Below are 19208 nucleotides of genomic sequence, written 5' to 3'. Positions count from 1 at the left end.
CCTTAGGGCCTTTCTCCTTAGTCGTCCCCCCCCTCTTTCCCCTTGCGACACCCTTATTTCTCCCCCTTCTCCCATCAGTTCCCCTTTCTCCTCCTCCGTTTAGCCTCCCTCTCCCTCGGCTACCTCCATCTCTCCTAGCCGCAACCCCTTTAGGGCTTGCGACAGGGCTTTAAGGCCTTAGAACTCTAGGCCATAGGCCTGAGGGCTTACTCCAACCCCTCGTCCCTTCCTTTAGCCAAGCGGCAACCCCTCCAAGGCTTGCCGTGGGCCTCCGTTGGCCTCTTGACCCTAGCCGCAAGCCTGTAAGACCTTGGCAGCCCTAACACAAGCCTATTTGGTCTTGTGTCCCCTCTTTTCTAGCCCTAACCTTGCCTCATTTGCCCTCTCTGTCTCTGTGGGTGATCATTCAATTTCTAAGCTAATCTATTGATGTTTACGGTGGTTTTCGAGTCAAATTTTAAGCTAACATTGGTGGATGTAGGTAGCCTAACCATTGGGAGAAGTTGGGCAAGTTTCTTCAAGGCATCAAGGCCTAAGGGTTTGATCTCTAAACCCCATTTCTCCTCATTGTTTGGTACACCAAGATAATCATTTCATAATAGTGACATTTTTCTCATTGAATTGACATAAAATTAACTCACACATTGTCTAATGCACTGATTGGGCACTCTAATTTGGCTTATTTTATGAAAAATAGGTGACTGTGATAAGTTCACTGAGGTCTGATCTATAACAGTGATATTAGCATCATAAGAAGGTCTAGCTCATTCATGAATTTGGTCTTGGCAAAGTGGTTTTGGTAGTGGATTGTTTCATTTACATTTGGCATCTCATTTTGCATCTAAAATTGCTCTAAAGTAATCTAATTCACTTCTGTCATAAAGCTCACTTATTACTCATTTGGATAACATTGGAACATAAGTAACATAAGATTTCCATTGTTTTGTGCCCTAGTTATTCATTGTTGAAAATATTTGTTTACGTTGTCTAATATGCTATTATGAAAAAAGATTATTGGCATTGTAACATTGGATAAGAATACTAACGTTCTCTTGTCTTGTGAGTTTCATGATCCTAATTGTGCACTAATAAACTCACTCTCTATAGCACTTGACATTAAATCTATCTTGTTAAATTGTTGAGTATCTTGGTTACATCACTTGTCTTTTGGGAAATCTAATTGTTTCTATCACTCTATTTGGCATTAAAGTAACTTGTTCTAATTGTGTTCAAAAGAGCATCAAATCTCTTAAGTGTTTAAACGCCATTGACATCAAAGATCTAATATATCTTGAACAATTGGTATTGAGGAATGTAATTGCAATATTGGCATTATCTTGTTGGTATATCTTAAAATGCTTCTAATTGCATAAGAACATCGATTATCTAATCATCATTAGCATCTTGTTGGCTAATTGCTTTAAGTGGATAAGTGCTCTAGTTCTCTTTCTTGCCATTCATGTCATTTTGTGGTTATTGTGGACATTGGTGATTTTTCCTTTTAAGAGCATATATTTTGTGATTATTAACCAATTGTATCGTGGAAATATCTTATATCTTGTTGATTTCTTCTTTTTTTTGAGCACTTGTCTGGCACATTATCTTGGGTATAAGATTGTCTCTTAATTCATTGTTAAGTATTCTTGTCACAATGCTAATCATAACTAAGTAATTAAAGTCATTAAACAATCTTAACTCAAGAACCACTTAATAATCTTGCATTCTCATTCTGTAGCTAGCCTTGCATTACTAATCTACCTCCAAGCATAAGCTTGGTTGATGGAGAGATAGGAACAACCTTCCACTTTGCTTGAGAAGTCTAGGCTCTCTAGTATTGCTGCACCGGGTATGTTAGATTTCAAGGAGAGAGATCGTTAACCAAGCCATTGCTTGTTTAACCTTGACTTCTCTCTGCCACTTACTCTAGAGACTCAGCGCAATATAGTTAAAGATCAAGGGATATATTTACCTAGGCATTTAATTTAAAATAAACCAAGATCTTGCATTTCACCTAAGTCATAGGATTTGCATTTCATCTATGATAGTGAATCATTCTTTAAGCAACGATTGTTCATATGGTTACTTGGTCTCTAATTGATTCAAAGCAAGTTGTTGATGTTGATTTATGGTAGCATTGGATGTGCTCTAAGCTGTAAAAGTTGCAGGGAGGCTAGGACACATGTATTCCAGAATACCCAAAAATCGTTTTGGGAAATTCCACCCGGAGACAGTTTTATTAAAATAACTAATTATTTTTAATGGATGCCTAAGTCTAAACTTAGGAAATTAAAATAATTAAAGGGTATTAATTAAACTGGGGGTGAAACTTCTAGAAGAAGACGAGGATGAAGTCCAAATGATCTGAGTCGTTGATTAAAATATAATCTGGGCCATTGACTGATCAATGAGAGGATTATAAGAAGAGGCTTGATGGGCATTTGGAAGACACATCGAGTGAGAGATCAGAGATCAATTTTCTCAAGGGAGAAGTGCAACAGTTGCGAGAGAGGTCATCGAGGAGATTTCTTGCAGTGAGGGGTAGAGATAGTTTTCCGGTTGGAGAGTTTCCTGATCCGAGTATACATTGCAGAGGAGGCAAAGAGAGATCCAAAAGAGGCAGCGCAGAGCCACGTTGGGTAGCATAGAGCCACGTTGAGGCAACGCAAAGCCTGAGAGGAGATTCAAAATTTGCTGGAGAGTCGAGTTCTAGAGCCAAAAGTCGGGGTGTGAGACCGGAAGGGCAGAGAGTCGAAGTTCCAGAGGCAAATCAACCAGCAAGAAGGGTGACGTAGAGCCTAGTAGCTGTGATGCTGGACTGCGTAGGCTGACGCAGAGGCAGTGTGGGGCTTGCCATTTCGTGGCTGGATCAGTGTCGGATCTCCAGTGATAGTGTGAAGTATTTCTCACTCATTTCTCTGCCCAGTGAAGTTCTCTGTATCAGATAGCCAGTAAGGCATCCAAAGATTGTATTCATAAAATAATGCATAATAATACAAACCCTCAACTGTTGCACCAATTTTCCTATGTTACTGCATAATAATACAAACCCTCAGTTGCTGCACCAGTTTTACCGCGTTGGGTTTTCCCGAGGACATTTGTCCAAAAACAACGGTGACACTTGTGTGTGTGTTATTTCTTCTTGCTCAGTTCTTGTTTCCACATATTATTTATGTTGTGAAGGTTGCAGTTGTATTTATTTCGATGTTTACTGTGTAATACTGTAAATAACTTGTAAGAGAATTAGCAAGTAGGAGAAATAACATCAGATTGCTGCAGTAGGGATTTGGGTCACCAGATTTTCACATGGTATCAGAGCGCAGGTGAAGCAAGAGAGCAGATCGGAAGAGCCCAACGTTGAAGAGGAGGGAGATCGAAGTGTTGCGTAGGCAACAGATCGAATCCCCAGAGGGATTGCGCAGTCCAAGCCAGGAGGGCAAGATTCTCGAGGAAAATCTCTCTCTGAGTGAGTTGACAGAGAGGTAAGATTTCCAGTTCGTGATTTGTTAGTGGCAGAGGGAGTAACACAACTGTAGGTCTAGCGCCGAGCAATCTTCAGGTGAGACGCAGTTTTCTGCAGCAGTTGTTGGGGCAGAAAAACATCAGAAGAAGGAAGAAGACACCTTTTGAGGGAATTTCTTCCTTAGTGAATTTCGAGCCAAGGAATTCTATTTCTTAGTTGTTGAGCAATAGTAGCAAGGAGAAGATCTACTAACTCCAGAGCAATGTTTTAAAACTCCAGCTCGGACTCCGACTCGGTCGGCTCGATTTCAATAACTCGGTCGTTGTAAAAAATACATTAAATATTTTTTTATTTATAAAAAAACATAATTTTAAAGATTTTCGTTCATGTTTCCAAACACGCAACATTAGAATATAGATAGAAGACAACATATGATCAAAGTAGGCTCATGAATATATCCATTATATCGAAATGGCACCCAGTGCACTGTCCAATACATACATGATCATGAATCATGATATAGAGATCAAAACAAAAACACATAACCAAGGAGGCTAGAAATGGCCATTACAACAAAAATAAACTGTGACTAGTACTACTGGCTACTGCCAGAGGAGCCGAGATCATGTGGATCAATCCCTGGATCATCATCAATGTCAGATAGGGGGCCCCATGGCTCCTCCTCATCATTATCTCCAACTGCAACTGTAGAAGTGGTAGCACTAGCAGGCTGTGCAGCAGCTGCAAGCTGAGATAGACGAGATATGCGCTTCTGTCATGGCTGAGCAGAGGAAGCGCCTGCAACTGGAGGACTTGCTAGCTCTGAGGCTGAGGCTGGTACAAGTGGATCAGGATCTGCATTCAACTGAACATTATGTTCGAGTGATGCTATCGTCTGTAAGTCATAATCAATATCCTCATCAGAAGCAAACTCTGTTGGATGACTCTCCACTACCCAATCTGATGTTGGATCAATGTCTTCCAACACAATGGGATCTGAATTAGGTCTTTTGTTCAACAATTGGTTGCGCTTGAGCCGGAGGTTATATTGGACATATACTAGATCATTTAACCGTTTTTGATCCAAATGGTTTCTCTTCTTTGTGTGAATCCTCTCAAAGACAAACCAATTGCGCTCACACCCAGTAGCACTGCAAGTTTGACTCAAAATACGAATTGCAAACTTCTGCAATTCTGGACAATGGCTACCAAAAGCCTCCCACCATTGTGCTGCAAAAAAAATAGGAGTGTAATGAGTTAGCTCAACAAAATTACAAATTATATCCAACTTTCAAATTATAAATGATTTAACAAAATAAGTATTAAGAATTTGAAAATTGAAATTTTTGTTTACCTGGCTCATCTGCTTCCCTTGCAATCTTTGCTAGGTTCTTCCCAAAGGTACCTGAGGCATTGCTGAAGGTTGTGACCTGTCGGTGTATCTCCAGCTGATCACACTCCAATGGGATCATGCGATCAATGTAGTCAATCAATCCATCTCTAACCTCCCCCCTCAAAGCTCCTGTCGCCTTAGCTTTATAATGATACCGTGGGTTCAAAAAATACCCAGCTACATGTATAGGGCGATGGAGTTGATTGTTCCATCTTTCACCAATGATTGCCCAAATGGGCCCATACTTAGCCACTTTATCCTTGTATGCCCTTTTTATTTGCTCCTTTGCTTGATTCATAGCCTCATAAATGAAGCCCATAGCCAATCTTTCCCCATCCACCAACCGCAACACCTTAACTAGTGGCTTAGCAAGCTTCACAATCTTTGCTGCCTTTCTCCAAAATATTTCTTCATTAACTTTCTTTTTCAATTCTTTGCCTTCTAGTTTGTGAGACCACTGGCTTTGACTCCATTCTTCGCTGGAAAAAATCTTTTGCAAGTTTCTATGTTGTGAAAGCATAGATTGCAATGTCAAAAATGAGTAGCAAATCTAGTGATGGCAGGCCTAATAATATCCCTGCCCCCTGTGTGTTTCCTCATCAGGTTCAAAATCCATGAATGATTGTAGATAAATTTTGTTATGCTTTTGGCATGATCTACAGTGTTTTTGACCCAATCTAATTTGCCAATATCCTCAAGCATGAGGTCTTTGCAATAAGCAACACATGGGGTCCAAAAGATGGTCCTTTGTTTTTTCTCTAACAGTTTACCAACAAGAACATAGTTAGAGGCATTATCTGTGATGACTTGAACAACATTAACCACCCTCACCTCCTCAACAACCTCATCCAATAGCTGAAACAACAATTGCCCATCTTTTACCTTATCAGATGCATCAACTGATTTTAGAAACATGGTTCCCTGTGGACAGAAGATAAGAAAGTTTATGATGGTACGGTTTCTTTGATCAGTCCATCCATTTGACATGATGGTACATCCTGTTCTTGCCCATGAGTCCTTGAAATCTATCAAATAGTCATTAATGGATAAAATTTCTTTCTGCAAACGATACCCTTTTAGCTCATGCATAGTAGGGCCTTTGAAGCCTTTTCCAGCAACATGTATGGCATCAAACATCAGTGTTGATAATATCGGTATCGGGAAAATATCTGCGAGGGTCCAGAAAATATCTTATCGGCAAATATCGGCAAGCATAAAAAATGCATAATATATTCATTTTTTTCAGATTTTTAAACATATAAAGCAATAACAACATGCAATAAACACATTGGCACATAAATATGAAGAAAACACTGATATATATGATGTCAAATAGAAATGATATATCAAAGGCGATACCAAATCCTGCTGATCCGTGATAATTGTCCATTCAAGGACTCAAATGTGGAGAACCAATACAAAATAACATCACATATATAAAAGTATCTCATCATCATGAGTTACATGTAGCATAACAAATAAAACTAGCAACTATCTATCTACTGCCCTCTCCCCCTTTTACGGGAAAACATGATGGGCTGTTTGCCAGGCCTGCCCCTAGTAGTAGAAGGCCCTGACCCTGCCTCTGCACCTAATGTCAAATAATGAGCGCTAGGCATGGAGCTATGCTCTCCTATATCTATAGCAGATGGTGTTGATGCTGATGATCCCGCAGTGTCCTCCTCCTCCTGCTCCTCCTCTAAGTGCTGCTGCTCCTCTGACTCCGAGTCCTCCTCTTGCTGCCCCTTCTCTAATGGATCATCTGCCACTGGCTCTAACCATGAAGGTGACTCCTCCAATATGGGCTCCTCAGACTCCACCCTCCACGGAGACAATACATCAATATTGTCTAAGGAAATGGCATCTGGATCCATTGGTGATTCTATTTGCCTCACTCGAAGTCGGATGTTGTAATGCACATACACCAAATCGTTGAGGCGTGCGAACTCCAACCTGTAAGAGTGTCAAAAAAAGTAATGAGTCTTGACTCTTGACTCTTGACACTTGAAGGTCATAAATTAAAAATTACAATAAGTGTAATTGCTCAACTGAAGGCTTGAGTTCAAAGTTATACCTGTTGCGCTTTTTGGCGTGTATTTTCTCAAATACACTCCAATTGCGCTCACACCCTGAAGAGCTACATGTTTGACTCAAGATTCGTATAGCCAATTTTTGCAAATTTGGTGCCCTTGCACCATAACTTCGCCACCAAATATCTACAACAAAATAATGAAATAAAAAATTCAAAAACTTAAAAGTTAAAACATAATTAAATTCAAATTTCTAATTTCTAATGAGTGATGACTTGTCACTTACGTGGCATGAAGAGGGCCCTTTCCCTAATGGCATCATCAAAGCCAAATAGGCCAACACAATCCTGATAACACTGTAACTCGCGATTGATTTTGCTACGAAGCTCAGGATCAGGTACCATCCTCTGGATACAGGAATGGAGCCCTTCCATCACCTCGCCATCAAAATCAAAGTTGCATTTGTATGAAAATGCGGGGTTGAGGAAGAGTGCTGCTGCATGAATGGGTCGATGAAGCATCCCTGTCCACCGACTATCGATCACATCCCATAACATCATCTGCCTATCAAGGCCAGCAGAACCCTTGTTTGCATAATAGGAACGAATGGCCTCCTTGGCCCTATCCATGCCCTCATACAAATAAGGCATTGCAGGCTTCTCTCCATCCACCAATCTAAGAACCTTTACTATAGGTTCGCTAACTGCACATGCTTCTTCTACTCCACGCCAAAATGTCTCAGAGTACACCATTTTTGCAATGGCTATCCCATTAGGTCTCTTGTTGTATCTACAATTACACCAATCATCAGACACAAACATTTGATTCAACTCGAACTGACATCGAAGCAAAGACTGAAGAGTAATAAAGGTTGTGGCAAAACGTGTGATGGCAGGACGCCGCAACTCCTTGTTTCTAGTGAACCTCCTCATAAGGCTAAGAACAAAAGCATGGTTATAAATAAACTTGGGGATGCTCCTAGCCATATCAACTGCCTCCTTGATGAAGGAGAGTTTCCTCATATCCTCAAGCAACAAATCAAGACAATGCGCTGCACATGGAGTCCAGAATAATGTGGGATGCCTCTCCATAAGCATTTTGCCGGCAGACACATAATTAGCTGCATTGTCTGTTATGACTTGCACCACATTCTGCACACCAATCTCCCGAATGAACCCATCTAACAACTCACATATCGTTGCTACATCTTTGATATGTTCTGATGCATCCAACGATTTAATAAACATGGTACCTTTAGGACAATGTACCAAGAAATTTAGAAGGGTCCTACCCTTCCTATCTGTCCAACCATCAGACATCACTGTGCATCCAGTGACTTCCCATGTCTTTTTCAACTCCGCCAATCTAGAGTTGATGTCCTGTTTTTCTGCTTGAAGAATTGGCCCCCGCAACTCCTCATATGTGGCACTTTTGTACCCTGGGCCCACAACAGTAATAGCATCACACATTGGCTGCCAAAATGGATTGGTTTTCGTGATGCTGAGAGGTAAGTCGCTCCAAAAAATACACCTCCCCATGACTCTATCTGCTTCTTGCTTCTCCTTTTTTTTAACAAGCGATTTTATGCCAGGTTGTGCTCCAGCGCCTGTTTGTGGAACAAAAAATGATGACCTCGCACTCACACTAGCAGTAGCATGTGATGGTGTGCCAGTTGTGGAGCCCCTCCCACTAGGGCCACTAGGCCCACTACCCTCAACACCAAAATCAGGAGAAGATATCCCGAAAGATCTACCTGCACGTTCAACTTTGTTTCTTTCCGCCTCTTCCTTCTTTCTGTCCTTTTCTTCAATTGCCTCAAGAGCTTTTTGTATAAGCTCCGGACTAGAAACTGTACAAAGCCCAACATCATGTCCACTGAGTCTAGCAAGATGGTATTTCAGTCGTGTAATCCCACCTGTCATCTTGTCCCCACACAATTTGCATGTAAGATATGCACGATTTGTCCCACCATCAGGGCTCCCATACTCCCAAAATGGGTCCAAGGCTTTTGGCATATTTGTATTTTGTAGTGGGCCAACTCAAAAGGAAACCTAGAGCACCAAAAAAAATTTGGAATTAGTAACTTAATAAGTAATACGAAATTTTCAAATTACAAATAACCACATCATTTTACAAAACAGTTTTAACTTGACTGTTGAATAGAAGTGTAATACAAGTTGACTGTTGAATACTCTTGAACAAAAGAGTATGAACATGTTGCAACGTGAGGTATCCAAATGGCACATGAAACACATAGCAAATTGGCATGGAATGAGAACAATTTCTTTCAGAATTATGCCAAGCATGGGAAAAATATATAACTGTTATAACTTATAACTTATTCACGCTGTGCATAATTATAAATCACAAGAGTCCAATTCCAAAACCACACAATGCAACATTCAGAAATTTTAAAAACATACATCGGGTTATCTTTAAGAAAACATGTTCTCATACATGATCCAGTGCAAAAACAAAAAGAAAACAACACCCACAGAATTCTGACCCATGTAATTATAATTAATAATTATCATGTGTTGCCATATATATTATATGCCAATATGGTAATGGGCCCTATTAGGATTGCAAAACATTTACGGAATCAGCTGAACCCAGAATAGTTGATCACCAAATGGGCTCTCAGAAATTAGAATCATCTACATCTTAGAACTGTGGTATCAATAGCACACTGCCACACAGGTAAAAGTGTAAAGTTTTCAATCTTAATTTCAATTCACAAAGTTGCACGCATTGGCATTCCTTAAATGACATAACGGTGCCTAGCCATCGTTATAATTCCTTGAAGCAGTTAATCAACAAAATATTGAAAAGGAAACACAGAGATTGCTACATTTGAATATACAATGGAAGGAGAGTAACATTTATCACCTACAAGGAAAAACAGGACCTTATTCAAATATTTTTTGAAGCAGTTAGTGCAGGATCGTTGGGTACCAGTACCACACGAAGCACATACTCAAGAGTCAAAACAATGCTATTCATCAGAAGTGACATTGCCAATGTGTTGGGCACACAGTCTTAAATCGGACTTTTTTCTCATGCGTATTAATTTGAATTACTCTTTCATGGTGCAAGTCAGATTTCTTAAAAATACGTACCTGTATTGGCAAATATTGGCTTCAAACCCTCCTTGGCAGCAACCTTCCAACGCTCAGAAAAAACCAAAATAACTTCAAAAAGACCAAAAATCGATTTATATAGCCCGCGCGGCGTGCGTATTGTTTTCAGGGTCCCCGCGATATTTAAGGTCGTCGCGCGATATTTTCAAATATATCGCTGAAATATCGTAAATCTCGCGCGATTTTAAAAACTGGAAAATATCGCGATATTTGGTCGGCGATATTTCGTCTGGCCGAAAATATCGCGATATTTACGAATATCGCCGATATCTCGGCGATATTATCAACACTGTCAAACATAAGCTCTTGATATGGTGAATGGGAAGCATTGAAGGGGATTTCAACATCATACCACCATCTAGCTATGTAATCACAAGTAGTCTCCCTCAATTCTTTCTTCCAATGGTCATCTAAAGTGGGCTGCATTTGACTTCTACTAGCTTGAGGACCATGTGCATCTGATGGAGAGGAGGGAGTGAAATAACTTTTGATATTCATATCACCCTTTTTCATTTTACCCTTTCCCTTTTTTTGAATAGACTCAAAAGAGGGAGGAACATATCGGAAGGGGTTGGATGCGTCAGTACAAGGGATAGAGGAAGAACCCTCAAAATCAAAATGGGGGTTGGTAGCCAACATTTTCTGTATATTCCTCTTCCTCCCAATTTTAGCGTCTAACTCTTTTTGCCTAGCCTTATCTTCTTTAAACTTCTCAAAGCTGGCTAACAAATCCTTCCTAATCTCCCCAATTTCTGGTGAGGTACATGGAATAATTTGGCCTCTAATCCCCTCCAAGTGTTGTTTCAGCCTATTAATGCCCCCAGGACTTTTCTTAATTTTCCTATGGAAAAATTTGCAATGCATTTGACTATCAACCATCTCAACATATGCCCAAGCAACATCTTTCACTCTAGGTGCCATTTTTTGACTTGGAAATGAAAGAAAAAAATCTGAAAATGAAAATAAAAAAAAACATTGATTCAATGTTCATTTTTTTCACAAAAAACATTTTTTAGGATTTCCAGATTTGCACATAAAATTTAATAAGCAAAAACAGATTTTTACAAGTAAAAAAAATACCTCCAGGCACAAACTGCCTCCTCAAGCTTGCTCCAATAAACCAACTCCTCAACGCTGCTCCAAATGGCTGCCCAAGAAGCTCCTCACTCCAGCTACAATGCTTGCCCAAGACTCTTCACTGCTGCTCCAAAAAAATTCAACAACTCCTCACAAACTCTCACTCAAATGCATGAGATGGCTGTGAGGAAATGAGAGGGGTTGGGTGAGTTAAATAGGGTTTAGGAGAGGGGAATGGACCCCAAAGACCAAATAAACAAAAAATAAACTAGTTTGGAGTCCCCCACACATAACATTTAAAAAAAACGCAGTTTTTATGGGTTACTGGGCCGCTGTACGCAACTCGGCCGAGCCGACCGGGTTAATACCAAGCTGGCCGAGTTGTTAGACAACTCGGTCGACTTGGTATTAACTTGGCCGACCGAATCGTTTCCTAGGCCGGGTCATTGCTGGGAGGTCTGGCTCGGACCAACTCCGTCGAGTTAGTTCTGAGCTGGCCGTTTTTGAAAACAATGCTCCAGAGGGAGTGCGTAGGCCAGCCTAGCAGCTGTACAGAGGAGAGAGGGAGTAGTTTGACTTTTTGTTGGCAGAGATGGCAGCCAATGGGCTGAGACATAAAGATCGATTAGACGAAGCATCCAACTATATGGTCTGGGAGGCTAGGATCTCCTGCCTTCTAGATGAGCATGATCTCAAAGCCTTTGTCGACAGTGTGGTAGCTAAACTTGCCGATGTAGATCCGCTCAAGTAGTACAAGGCTTAGATGGTGAAGGCCAAGCAGTTGATCCTCGACGGAATGAGGGATCACGTTGTATGTCACATTGCTAGCAAAGGGTCGACCAAAGAGATGTGGGATGCCTTGGTTACATTGTATCAAGGATCTTTTGAGCAACGAAAGATGTACTTGGAGGAGAAAATGAGATCTGCGAGGATGTAGAAGGGGGAACGCATTGATCCGTTCCTATCGAAGCTTCAGGAAGTTCGAGATCAATTGGCAGCTGTAGGGTCATCGCCTTAGCCTACAGAGATGGTGAGGTTGGCCCTGAATTCAGTCTCAGAAGAATGGCAAGTATTTGTCCAGAGTATCCTGGGCAGAGAGAAATTGTCGGATTGGGAAGGGATGTGGGCCGCTCTTCAACAGGAAGAGATGAGGCGAGACTTAGTCAAGTGCAAACTTGATGGCAGCAGCAGCAGTGGGACGAAGCCCAAGGAGGAGGAGGAGAATGCAACCCTTGCATCAAAGGGACAGCGGAGGCAGAAGAAGGACGTCTCAAAGATCAAATGTTTCCGGTGTGGTGAATTTGGTCACTACGCTACACAGTGTCCTCTCAAGAAGAAGGACAAGGACGAGAAACATGATCCGCAGGTTGCAACCGCAAAGATCGAGGAGGAGGAGTTTGCCATGATTGCCCAGATACCTCCAGGGGAGAGGTGGGGTGATCTAGTACTATAGTTCGAAAGAACCACAGATGGGAAAGATCCTTGAGGAGTCCACCTCTTGGATCAAGACTTTGCTACGGGAGACCATAGTTAGCAGTCGCAGGATGGACCAGTGTCAGGTGGTGCAGTTAGGTGCCAGAGTCATAGATGCAGTGGCTAATAGCAGTCAGATACTGAGAAGCGCAAAGCTAGTGTTGGCAGTAGTGCAGTTGGCACATAGCAGAGTCAGCAGCAGCATAGAGACTTCAGTGACAGCGCAAAGACTAGCAACAGTCAAAACTCGGACGACGGATGCTTCATACTGAACACAATTGGTTCAGTATTTTGGATGTTTTTTCATTGCAGTTGTTGCAGAAGGCAACAACAACAGTTGGAGTAGAGTTGCAGTGCAACATTTGCAACATTTGCGTAGTAGTTGGTGGGCAATGATGTCAGACATCAGCAACGTAGAGGGAGATGTTACAGAGTCAGGGTGAAGCTTCAGTAGGTTGCATTACTAGCATATTCCTCGCTAAGAGGAAGTGTTGATTTCTGGTAGCATCGGATGTGCTCTAAGCCTCAAAATTTGCAGGGAGGCTAGGACACATGTATTCTAGAATAATACCCAAAAATCATTTTGGGAAATTCCACCCGGAGACAATTTTATTAAAATAATTAATTATTTTTAATGGATGCCTAAGTCTAAACTTAGGAAATTAAAATAATTAAAGGGTATTAATTAAACTGGGGGTGAAACTTCTAGAAGAAGACGAGGATCAAGTCAAAATGATCTGAGCCATTGATTATAATCTAATCTGGGCCGTTGATTGATCAACGAGAGGATTATAAGAAGAGGCTTGATGGGCATTTGGAAGACACATCGAGTGAGAGATCAGAGATCGATTTTCTCAAGAGAGTAGCACAACAGTTGTTGGAGAGGTCATCGAGGAGATTTCTTGCAGTGAGGGGCAGAGATAGTTTTCTGGTTGGAGAGTTTCCTGATTCGGGGATACATTGCAGAGGAGGCAGAGAGAGATCCAGAAGAGGCAGTGCAGAGCCACGCTGGGCAACATAGAGCCACGCTGAGGCAGTGCAGAGCCTGAGAGGAGATTCAAAATTTGTTGGAGAGTTGAGTTCTAGAGCCAGAAGTCGGGGTGTGAGACTAGAAGGGCAGAGAGTCGAAGTTCCAGAGGAAAATCGACCAGCAAGAAGGGTGACGTAGAGCCTAGTAGCTGTGACGCTGGACTGCATAGGCTGATGCAGAGGCAACACAGAGGCAGTGTGGGGCTTGCCATTCAGTGGTTGGATCAATGTTGGATCTCCAGTGATAGTGTGAAGTATTTCTCACTAATTTCTTTGCCAGTCAGATTCTCTGTATCGGTTAGCTAGTAAGGCATCCAAAGATTATATTAAAAAACTACCACATAATAATACAAACCCTCAACTGCTACACTGGTTTTCCCGCGTTGGGTTTTGCCGGGGACATTTGTTCAAAAACAACGGTGTCACTTGTGTGTGTGTTATTTCTTCTTGCTCAGTTCTTGTTTCCTCATATTATTTATGTTGTGAAGGCTGCAGTTGTATTTATTTCGATGTTTACTGTGTAATGCTGTAAATAACTTGTAAGAGAATTAGCAAGTAGGAGAAATAACTTCAGATTGCTGCAGTACCGATTTGGGTCACCAAATTTTCACATTTGACCCCATAAGGCACTGGTCTCATTAATAATTTAATCTAATCTCGTAACTTGCTAAAATCAACCAAGTGGCTAGGCCATTCAATTGTGTCTCCCAAACTTATTGGTTGCCAACTTGTCCTTATCTTCACTTTCCATAGGGACTATCCCCCATAGCTTGCTGTTGGGAGATAGCTAGAACAGAGAGGTTGAAGATCAGAGTGACAGCCCCAAACTTGAGTCATTGTCGCACTGTGCCTGTACAATCTGAGCGACAACATTTTTTGGTGTCGTTGTCGGTAGCAATCTTTTGATCCTTGGTTTTCACGACATCCTTTTATCTCATATCATCTTTCCATATTTTCATTTGAGCCAGCAACGCCACAACATTTTTTGGCGCTATTGTTGAGGACAAGTTTATCTTGTTCTCAACACTTTAACAACAATCTTCATAATCTTCTAATCATTCTCCATCTTTTCATTAGCCCGTCAAGCAACACATTTTCTGGCACTCTTCTTTTCTTTATCTCTTCATCATCCTCTCCTTCATTCTCTTACCGATCTTCTCATCAATTTTCTATCCGCACCTTTGGCACCTGGACATTTGGGATAGTTTCCTATTTGGATGGCGACTCCATTGATTCATCCATTCACAAAAGCTTATACTAGAAGAAATCCTGGTAGCTTGCTCAACCCCGCTCTCAAAGCTTAGTTGAACAAATTACATTTTAGTAAGCATTTATTTTTCTCAGACAGGAAGCCCTCCCTGATATCCATCTGCTTCTCCTTGACTAACTTTTCGGTTTTTTCCTTTTGGATTTTAGAGTTAGATTCATGTTCAAGTGGCGACTCCACTTCTTTCATTTTTTACAGGAATTTCTACCAGAGGCTCGCTTCTTGTAGATATCTTCTTTTTCTTGAACAGGAATCCCTCTCTGACTTCCATTAGCTCCTTTTTCCTTTGAGCAAGTTGTCATGGATGATTTGTTCGCTCCTTGTCGTTTTACTAACATTCCTCATGATATTCGGGAAATTGCCATTAATAATTTACCTTCTTTCATGGGTAATAATGCAATTACTACTAAAAATCATCTCATGAAGTTTACTCGTTGCATGTTGATGTTCTGTGATTCTCCACGTTATAATCATGAAGATGTCAAGATGCAACTCATTGTCCTTTCCTTGGAAGGTGATGCTAAGAATTGGTTTTGTGACTATACTGACAATTCTTTTGATTCTTTGCAAGCCATTGTTAATGCTTTTAAAAATAGATATGAGGATCAAACAAATTCACCTTGTGCCAAGAAAGATGAGAGCAGACATGTGAAGTGCCTAATTGTCATAGAAAGGTTTCAAGATAATGCACCATATCAATCCTTTCCATATTGCAGACCTTGTGATATTTTTCATGATGAATCCACTTGTGTTGTTGCAAGAAGGATCCTTGATAGTGGAAAGGCTGGGACAGTGGATCAAATTAATATTGTTGATGAAAGGGAAAATGATAAGCATCCTATCAAGGAATTAACTCAAATGATGAAAACCATGGAACTTAATCAAGAGAGATTAATATCAGATCACGCCAAGGAAATGAGATCCATGTATACCAAATTATTGGCCATAGAAGAAAAGCATGATTAGGAGATAGAAATCATGAAAGTTAATCACTCCAATTAGATGACCACCATGCAAAATTATTTGATCACCATGGAAACAAATCATAAGGAAGACTTGAGTTCTATTCAAGTAAATCACGATAAAGTGATAAAGGACATGAAAGCCAGTCAAATATCTCTTCAGAACAAGTTATAGGTTATGGAAGTTACGTAGTGTAATCAAACGATCACCTTTCAGAATATGATGGATATTGTGGAGGAGAATCATTTCAGGGAAATCAATGCTATGAAGGATGATAATTCTAATCAAATGAATGCCATAAGAAGCGAACAAATCATTCTTCAAAATAAGCTGCAGATAATGGAAAAATCACAGGTTCAGGAACTCCAGCCAAGACCAAAGGATCCAAAGCACAAGCCTCCCAGCTTGCTGAAGCAATCTTCAGCTTATTATGAAGAGGTCATTGATTCCATTGAGAAATGGCTAAATGAAGATGATCCAGGCAGGAAGGAGACTAAGGAGAATCAGGTTGATGCTTGCAAGATTGATCCATTGACTTTGACAGAGCAGGTTCATGAAAATAAAGAGGAGCAGGTCACATAAATCTTGCATGTTCCAAATTTTCCGTATGAGCGTTGTCCAAATCAGATAGAAAGTTGTACACCGATCACATCAGCATCAACATCACAGCCTACCGAAAACAAAAATAAGAATCAGAGAAGAAGAAGAGGTTTGATACATCTAATGGCCGAAAGCAACTCGATATACAGATAAGTCAAAGTCCCAAGATCTTCAAAATTCAGCATGGCACATCTGAAAAGCAACCCACAGACTTGCTGGAAAGTCGACAGATGCTCAGTATGCACTATGTTGAAGATATTTGATGCCATAGGGCATCTAACCCTACTCCTTTTCGTTTATGTCATTAGTTAGTTTTCTTTTATGCACTTATGTTATATGTCTTTAATTTTCAATTTATTAGAGTATATTTTTTCTATTCCAGCAGATATTCTATATATGCATGATGATTTTGATTATGAGTGGATATCTATTTGATGGAATTCTATTTTCTTGGATATAGGATTCTGGATTCTCACATCACTTCGATGAAGCAATGTGTCTCCATATGGAGCCAGATGTTGCACCTAATTTGTCACAAGTCCAAGGAAGGAGTTGTACAAAATTTCTCAATATTCAAAATCATCAGCCAACTAGTTCTTATGTCATTTTAAACCCGATTTCTGCAAGTTGTAATGTAAATGATGCTAGTATGACTGTTTTATTATGTAATAACCTAGGCAACCCTATGATTTTGGCGAAGAATTTCATCATAGGATGTTTTTCATCTCACATTATTATGTGTGTTTCTAAATACAAATTATCGACAGAGTTTTTCCCTTCAGCTTAAACCCCAAAGCTTGGGTGGAATTTATTGACAAAGTCTTAGGTGAGTCCTAGTGTTCTTAGTCGAGTCTATTGTAAAAGTGATTTGGGAATAATTTAAGTTATTTGGCTAAATTATTTTATTACAAATCACTTGGTCTACTGGATCATATTGTGTCGCAGAATTGGGTAGATATTATGAGGGTCCATAATGAACGCGTATTCCCCCTTTGAGGGTTGAATTTGTAATTATCTATTGTAAAAATATTTTAGTGCATGGTCCCTCGCAATCAGACACCATGGCTAAAGCATTTGAGGGTGGAAAAAACAATTAATCACCTCTTGTGTTAATTAATTTTTGTGGCAAAAATAAAATTAAATTCTAAGCCAGAAAATTAATTAATTTAGAGTTTGTTGTTGCCGCCTTGCACACACACCTAAGTTAGTGAGAAAAACCCTTAACCCCACACGGTGCGGTTGGTGGCAAAATCAAGAGATGGAGCTGTCACCTATTCCCAACTCTCTCTGTTTAAGCTCTCTCCTAGGCAAGCTAAGGGGGGTGGTCCCTAAATGGTAAGCTAAGTTAAAAGTGATGTGAGGTTTCTAGGAGATGTCAAAGTTAATTTGGATTACTTGATATTATGAGCAAATATGATGAGCAATATAAAAATAAACTTCAATAACCATAAACACATAAATCAAAGATACACATATAAGGTCAGTGCCTTCAATATTGCTTCAAATAAATAACACTTGCTCTAAAATGAAATGAAACATAAATAATCCTGTCAATCAAAATAGATAGATGTTAGAAAAAGATAATATCACTTGCAAGATTAAAATTGCTCAAATAAATGTTTTCAAAGTATGATCATTCACAATTCTAAAGCCTGCAAAGAAGCAATATAAAATAACTTGCAAAATGAAAATATGCTAAAACTTCACTTCCAAAATGAAAGAGATGGTACTTTGCCCAAATGAGATATTACATAACAATCGATTCAAAACATTTTCATCATGAAAAGTATATATAAATAGAAACTAGTAAAATAGCTTGAAAAGTGAAGTGTATTAACATGAAATGCATGTTGGAATTTCTAAGTCTAACCCGTTAGAAACCCTTCATGTACTTTCTGATATATATAAATAGAAACTAGTAAAATAGCTTGAAAAGTGAAGTGTATAAACATGAAATGCATGTTGGAATTTCTAAGTCTAACCCGTTAGAAACCCTTCATGTACTTTCTGATTTATTCCTACCTACTTGTTCTGTTAATTAACAAGTTATTTACCATGTAAATACTGGAAATAAATACAAGTACACGCTCAACACATTATAGATCATCAACTGAAGGAAACAAAACAAGCACACAAGTGACACTGTTGTTTTTGGACCAATGTCCCTGGAAAAACCCAATGCTTAAAAATTGGTGCAACTATCTGAGGGTTTTATTATTATGCAGTTTCGAAATACAATCTGGGTGCCAAAACTGGCTCACCCAACAGAGAATAATCTCGGCAGTAGTACCTCTCCTTCGGAGACAGATGCTCTAGCTGAAACCCTGGATAAACACTCCAATAGCTCCTTAGCTCCAATCTGCCCCACGAAAAACCCCAACGTCAGCCTCTAGGGACTGCATCAGCTTTCTCGGCAGTTCCGGCAGTTCCCAGCAGTTCCGGCTATTCCCAGCAGTTCTGGCTTCTGTCCTCTGTGTCAGCTTTCCCAGCTGTTCCGGCAGTTCCCGACAGTTTTGGCTGTTCCTGACAGTTCTGACATCTGCCCTCTACGTCAACTTTCCTGGCTGTTCGGCAGTTCCCGACAGTTCCGGCTGTTCCCGACAGTTGCGGCTTCTGCCCTCTGCGTCAGCTTTCCTCGCAGTTCCGGTTGTTCCCGACAGTTTCGGCTTCTAGCCTTTGCGTCAACTTTCCTAGCTGCTGCGCTGATCCTTCCGACACTATCTCTGCCTCTCTACTTCTGTATTCACTGCCCCTTAGCTGCAACTCCATATCACTC

The 19208-nt window shown here is 40.3% G+C and overlaps 2 protein-coding genes across 5 annotated transcripts in view; one reads left to right on the top strand and one right to left on the bottom strand.

Moving 5' to 3' along the window:
• Window positions 1–19208, top strand: part of LOC149150532 (ribonuclease J-like) — a 318852-nt gene that overhangs the window by 30079 nt on the left and 269565 nt on the right. The window lies entirely within an intron of this gene.
• On the bottom strand, window positions 4349–15171 carry LOC149150533 (uncharacterized). The gene is made up of 4 exons (XM_089439151.1): window positions 15066–15171; window positions 6928–7069; window positions 6576–6806; window positions 4349–4355 (listed from the first exon to the last, which is right to left on the bottom strand). The coding sequence occupies exons 1-4, from the start codon at window positions 15169–15171 to the stop codon at window positions 4349–4351; spliced, it is 486 nt and encodes a 161-aa protein (XP_089295277.1).

This window comes from Pinus tabuliformis, chromosome 9 (genome assembly GCF_031772625.1).
Source record: "Pinus tabuliformis cultivar Carrire ecotype Pingquan chromosome 9, CPIR1, whole genome shotgun sequence".
NCBI classification, from domain to species: domain Eukaryota; kingdom Viridiplantae; phylum Streptophyta; class Pinopsida; order Pinales; family Pinaceae; genus Pinus; species Pinus tabuliformis.
This window is presented reverse-complemented; position numbering and strand designations above follow the sequence as displayed.